Source organism: Ochotona princeps, chromosome 29 (genome assembly GCF_030435755.1).
Source record: "Ochotona princeps isolate mOchPri1 chromosome 29, mOchPri1.hap1, whole genome shotgun sequence".
NCBI classification, from domain to species: Eukaryota; Metazoa; Chordata; class Mammalia; order Lagomorpha; family Ochotonidae; genus Ochotona; species Ochotona princeps.
Genome location: NC_080860.1, coordinates 5,485,036 through 5,491,965, shown reverse-complemented (window position 1 = coordinate 5,491,965; position 6,930 = coordinate 5,485,036). Strand labels below are relative to the sequence as shown.

The 6,930-nt window shown below is 44.9% G+C and overlaps 1 protein-coding gene across 1 annotated transcript; it reads right to left on the bottom strand.

Moving 5' to 3' along the window:
- Nucleotides 1–211: 211 nt before the first annotated feature.
- On the bottom strand, nt 212–3,663 carry LOC101530404 (disintegrin and metalloproteinase domain-containing protein 1b-like). Its single transcript, XM_004595380.4, has one exon. The coding sequence runs from the start codon at nt 3,231–3,233 to the stop codon at nt 741–743; it is 2,493 nt and encodes an 830-aa protein (XP_004595437.4). The 5' UTR covers nt 3,234–3,663; the 3' UTR covers nt 212–740.
- Between the last annotated feature and the right edge of the window lie 3,267 nt (nt 3,664–6,930).

Here is a 6,930-nt window from a genome sequence, read left to right as displayed (position 1 = left end):
TATGATTGTAGGTAGCACCTAGAAATACTAGCGATAAGGAATTGAATGTACGTATGTCACGTTAAACACCTGCAAATTTGGAAAAGTGAGTGACTTCATTGCCAGCTAGTTAACCCAGGGACAAGCAAGGTCCTCTTCTAAGATCTAGTCCTTCCCATGGATCCACAGAACAAAATGTACTCAGGAACTACACCACGTGGAACCTGAAGAAGTGTCTAATAGGAATATAGGTTTATTTAGTTTTGGATTTGAAGTTTTCTTGTTTGATGAATGCACAAGTATAGGGCAAGTTAGAACAATCACTTGAACAGTTGTCCTTGTATAACAGGTAGTTGTTACTGAACTGAAAATCATAGTAATAGTGATAAATCCAGGCACATCTGTTTATGTTAAAGACCATCCAGAAGATACCATGTGCTGAAAAGATTTTCTGTTGACTGAAAAGATTGGTCCAAAGAAACAAGGGCATCGATGTCTACTTGTTTGTGAAGACTTCAAATGAAATATTTTAAAAAATGTACTGCGATATTTAATACCCTAAATAAAAGTTTCTATAATTAGTATTGAAAATGGGTCAATATCTCCTCCTTACATTGATGTAATTTCAGAGACTGTGGAGACATAGTTAGAGCTACAGGGACCTTCAATTCTTTCTTTCCCTTTTCTTCGCCGAGCCTGTCATTCCCATTTAGCACTTGAGGAGTTTGATATATTGGGCTTCATCCTCCCACTTCTTAGGCCTATCCTTCATCCTCTTCCTCCTCTTCCTCTTCCTCTTCCTCTTCTTCCTCTTCCTCTTCCTCTTCTTCTTCCTCCTCTTCCCCTTCCTCTCCTTCTGGTGCTTCAGGTGGAGCTTCTGCTGGTGGTGGGACTGCTGCTGCTGCTGCTGGGACTGCTGCTGCTTCAGTCGGTGGAGGAGCTTCTTCACGTTTGCCAGTAATTGAACTTTTAAAAAGGCACAGGAAGCAAATAATTATAGCTAATATTATGAGTGCTATAAGTATAATGATTACTAATATTGTTAGGTTTACAGTTTCTTCCTGTGTAGTAGCATTCTGATCATCTCCATCTTCTGGGGATGGACCACCTGGTTTACCAGGAGGGCCACTGTCTATGCTGCCCCCGTCTCCCGCAACATCGCAATTAGGGGGTCCATAGCCCTTGTTGCAGTGACAGTGTCCTAAGTCATTACAAACCCCATTGCCATGACATGTTGTGTCTTGACTGCAATTAAGACCTTGCAGGTTTATATCACTACATGTAAACTGCTTACAACTTTGGGTCGGGGAACAGTAAGTGTCAGGACTCACATATCCAATGTCAGAACTGCCAGGGCGGGCATCCATACTCCAGCACCAGTTATCTTCACTAGGACTCTGGATCGCTGTATAGTGAGCTAAAAGCGTTGGGATTTGCGATATACCTGTACAGATAAGCTTCCCACAAAATATGTTTTCTTCTGAACACTTTGTATATGGATCCTGAGGACTTTGGGGATGGCCACAGTTTCCAAACCTGTCCCCTTTTCCGTTAAAAGATGTGTAACATTCTTTCGGGGCAGATTTTGCAGGGTACCCAAAACTGGACAAACATTGCATATCAGGGTCCATGCATTTAGCATTCTTACATCCAAATTGTTTACGACACACAGTTCCATCTTGTTTATATCTGTCTTCGGGACATACTGGAGACACACCATCACAGTATTCAGGAAGGTCACATGGTCCTACAGATTTACGACAAACCTGTCCAGAAGGTGCAGCTTGACAGTCAACACAGCAAGGCCCAAGGTCACATAAGGCCTCCCCCTTCAGTTTACATTGTGAGTCACAGCATTTGCTGTAAGAACAGGCAGTACCACAGTCACACTGCTCTGAGTCATCTACCACTCCATTGCCACAATTTCCGGTCCTGCGCACACGACTTCTGTGCCACGGCTTGTTAAACAGGCAGGCCCCTCGGTGTTCATGAAGAAAGTGGTAGAAGTAGTCAGAGCTGCAGTTGCTGAAGCTGCTTTCTTTAGTGACATTTTCACCCATGAGGCAAAAGGGTCGACCTTTACAAGCACAGGCTGAGTGGTCATGCAGAATGCCAAGGTTATGCCCAAGCTCATGCACCATGAGTGCTGCAAACAGGAGGACGTCTTCATGATGGAAGGATTCCACAGCTGCCGCAAACCCCCCTGAGCAGGCCCCGTTGAGAAACGCCTGGCCCATATTCTCTCCAGGGTGATGCCCAGTAATCATGTGGGCAACATCATGCCTCACACGATGGACGAGCTCCTCTTGTCTCCAGCTGTTGAAGTTTCTGAGTGTGACTTGTAAGTCTTCAGCAACCTCTACCAGGTTCCTCTCAGTCCAAATCTCCATTCCAGCCAGCACCACCTCTGTGTTTATTCCCCTAGTGAAACTGTTGACCAGAGCAATGATGTCCATGACTCTCTGAACTGTCTCATTGACATTCCTGCCCCACATCTGGAACCTCTGGTTGTCGACCACAACAAACATCTCCACATACTTGATATGTGACCACAAATAGGTCAGCGCCTGTGAGTTAGGAAGCTTCTTGCCACCTAGTTGCTGACTGATAGACACCCCGTGGCCGCCTTTGAAAGTGGCACCACAGGAGACTCGAGTTCCATGTGCCATGGTGTACAACACATGTTCAAATTGTTTGGAAGAACGTAAGGGCTCAATGCTATAGGATGTCTCCCCCTTAACCAGAATGCCCCTGAGGCCTGAACAGGTGTTGATAGACACGAAAGAGCCTGGCACCCCTTCTATGTAGCCTTCATAGTGGCAGTTGTGTGGAATGAAAAGCATTTCTTGCTCTAGCACCCCATCGTGATAGCTGTAGACTGGAAAGTCATTCACGAAATAATCTCTCTTCACATTTAGGTGAACCAGGTGCTTCTGGCCTCGTATAAATAGTACATATGAGGGTTTTTCCCTTGTTTTTTGACTTTCATCAATTGTCAGAGTCTCAGGAATGACCATTTCATAGGAAGAATAATGTACTAAATCCATGTATATACTTGGGAGAAAAATCACCCCCCAGAACAACATGGTTCCCATTCTGACACTTGAGAGACCTGGAATTAGTCCAAGTCCCAAACTTTTCATCTGGGGACCCAAAGATTGAAGCAATCTCTTAGTCCCATATAAAAACACATGGGGTTGCCAGAGGGAAGATGGGGGAGAAACAGAGACTCTCACCGAGGTTGTTGCCGACATGGCCCTGGTGAATCAGTTGATGATGCGGGACCTATGTGCAGCAGCAGTAACACTTCATGACACATAGAATTGGAAACAGGAATTAATGTCAGATTTATGCTGGCTGTAGAAATTATGGTTCCTGACTGATTCTTAGACTTACAGTTTTCCTGTTTCGTTTGATTATAATCTTTCTAAGTCTCTGTCATCCTTCAGGTCATTCTTTGTCTGTGTTGCTCTCCCACGGCATCAGCTTCAGTGCTCCCTGGTTATTGTCCTTTTGACATCATGCATGGATGTATTATGAAGGTTTGTACTTTCTATAATACAGGATGATACTTTCAAAGAGGAAACAAAAATCTCCAAACCTCACTTCGCGGGGCCACACAGAACACTCCTCCCCTCCCCTCCTGTTGTCCGTTACTCAGCTAACTCCAAAGGTTCCAAACCAGGGGGCTTAGAAACCTCTTTGGTGGGCACACTTCATTGCCCATTTGCTGTTTTCTGAAACTCTTCCTTACCAGCACATGAATTTATTAATTCAAGTTGATCTTTTCTGCTCAATGAGGCACATAGATGTGCATGCATCTAGAAGACCACTCTGTTGGATCTAGTAAGTGAGGTGGCTACCCTGTGCCTCACTCAATGCCGACACCAAGGGTTTGGGGACCTATCAGATAAGACAGTGTACTTACTCGAGATAGTATAGATTGTATAAACAAATGGTATAACACTGCCAACTATGTAGCCCTATTATGTGTGATTGTCATGGGTACATTGTCTGGTAGTCCTGTGACCACATATGCTTAGTGAAGCTGTGTATCCTCTGTGTTGGAATGTAATCTCTGTGTTTTCAAGTGGCCACGTCCAAATGCTCATCGTGACTCCCTGTGGGAAGCCTAGAGAAGCCCTTGTCCAGGAGCAGATGACCAAAAACTATTTTTATGAATGAATAAATGATTCGTAGGAATGAGTGCTAGTGTGTCATCTGTTATATGCTCTTTGTACTTACTTTGTGCCTGACTTAATGGCTAAAAACACCTTCAGGAAACCCCACGTGCATATTAATGCTGTGTACTAGCACATTCACAATCTCCAAATTTTTGTCCTACTATGTCTTGCTCGTCAGTTGACAGGCTTAACATTTCACTGAAGTACTCAAAAGAGTGCTTCCACATGTAGGCCCTGGATGAATTCACAGTATCTAAATATCCCTGCTACCTAGGGCCAATCTCTTCACTCATGTGCAGGTCTGTTCCCATTTCAGTTTCTTGTGTACCTCATTTTTATAATGATCCCATTGCTCCTTTATACCTTACACATCTGTTTGTTCATGAACCGACCTCCTCATAGACTGTAATATCTCACCTTAATAGAACTATTTGCCGTCAATCCACATCACTCCCCAATAACTGTTCTAATCTTATCTCTGCTTCACAATGAAACTGAAAAAAGGGACGCATGTTTGCTGTTTATAGTCTTTATTATCTGCCATCCTGTGTAACATTTTATAGTTATAAAATACATTCCATTCATCAAAAAGTGCATTTTTTTTATTGGAAAGTCAGTTATATGGAGAGGAGGATCTTCCATCTGCTGAATAACTCCCCTACTGGCTGCAGTGGCCAGAGCTGAGCTGATTTGAAGCCAAGAGCCAGGGGCTCTTCTGGGTCTTCCACACAGGTGTAGGGTCTCAAGGCTTTGATCCGTCCTCTACTGCTTTCCCAGGCCACAAACAGGGAGCTGGGTGGGAAATGGGCCTGCCAGGACACGAAATGGCACCCATATGGGATCCCAGTATATGCAAAACAAGGACTTTAGCCATTAGGCTACCGTACTGGGCCCTATAAAATACATCTTAAGATGGATATTTAGGGGCTAGCTTTATGATATAGTAGATAAAACCACTGCCTGTTAGCTTGGCATCTTACATAGACACTGTTTCAAATCTCAGCTGCTCTACTTTCTTTTTTTCTAATTTTTAAGCATTTTATTATTTGAGAGAGAGAAAGATCTTCCATCTGATGATTCACTCCCCCAGTGACTGCAACAGCCGGTGCTGCACTGATCCAAAGCTAGGAGGCAGGAACCTCTTCCGGGTCTCCCACATGGGTGCAGGGTCCCAAAGCTTTGGGCCATCCTCTACTGCTTTCCCAGGCCACAAGCAGAGAGCTTGATGGGAAGTGGGGCAGCCGGGATCAGAACCAGTGCCCATATGGGATCCTGGCACGTTCAAGGCAAGGACTTTAGCCACTACGCCACCACATTGGGCCCTGCTCTACTTTCGATTCAGCTCTCTGCTAATGTAGCTGGGAAAACAGCAGAATATAGCCCAAATACTTGGGCTCAGCACCCAGATGGTAGACCCAAATGAAGTTCTGGCTCGTGGCTGCAGCTTGGTCTACCCCTAGTGATTGTGGACATTTAAAGTGAACCAAGGATGGAAGATTGATTCATATTCTCTCTGTCTTTCTCTTCCTCCCTCCCTTCATCTCTCCTTCTCTTTCTTCCTTTCCTTTCTGTAACTCTGCTGTAAAAATAAACATAATTTAAAAATTGATACAGGGGGGCCCGGCGGCGTGGCCTAGCGGCTAAAGTCCTCGCCTTGAAAGCCCTGGGATCCCATATGGGCGCCGGTTCTAATCCCGGCTGCTCCACTTCCCATCTAGCTCCCTGCCTGTGGCCTGGGAAAGCAGTTGAGGACGGCCCAATGCATTGGGACCCTGCACCCGCGTGGGAGACCCGGAAGAGGTTCCAGGTTCCCGGCTTCGGATCAGCGCGCACCGGCCTGTTGCGGCTCATTGGAGAGTGAATCATTGGATGGAAGATCTTCCTCTCTGTCTCTCCTCCTCTGTGTATATCTGGCTGTAATAAAATGAATAAATCTTTAAAAAAACTTGATACAGGGACAAGCTTTCAGGCAGTGTTTAAGTTGTGTCTTGCGAATTCTGGCATTTCATGCTGTTGTGTCTGGATAGAGTCCCAGCTACTGTGTCCACTGCTCCAGTTTCCTGCTAATGCTCACCCTGGGAGGCATCAGATGATAACTTAGCGATTCAGGCTCCTGCCTCCCACACAGAAGACCCAGATGGGGCTCTGGACTACTGGCATTGGCTTGATCTAGACCTAGCCATTAGGGACACTTGGACAATGAGCCGGCAGACGGAAGATTTCTCTCCATCTGTTTCTGACTCTTTAAGTCGGTATTCCTGTGTCTATCAGATAACTCCTTAAAAGAATGTACATCTCAAGGAGTTATTGCAAGTAGAAAAGCCGGGTAGCCATCATTTTCTTCAGGCAATAAGCACTGTGAGCTCCACAGAAGTAACTTGTGTGCTTCCACATAATTATGTTTTCTCACACATGAAACTGTTTTGGGGTAACTGCTTGTTCATGTTTCTTTGTAATTTTGCCTTTTATGTACACAATCTATGGTGCATGATTTCATTTCTTGCTTTGATTTTTTTTAAAGATTTACTCTTTTTTTTTTTTTTTTTCACAAAAACAGATTTAAGGAGAGAAGGAGAGACAGAGAAAAAGATCTTCCATCTGCTGGTTCACTCCCCAAGTGGCTGTAATGGCCAGGGCTGAGCCAGTCTGAAACCAGGAGCTTGGTGCTTCCTCCAAGTCTCCTACATGGATTCGAGGTCCTGAGGCTTTGGGCCATCGTCAACTATTTTCCCAGGCCACAAACAGCTGGATGAAAGTAGAGCAGCCA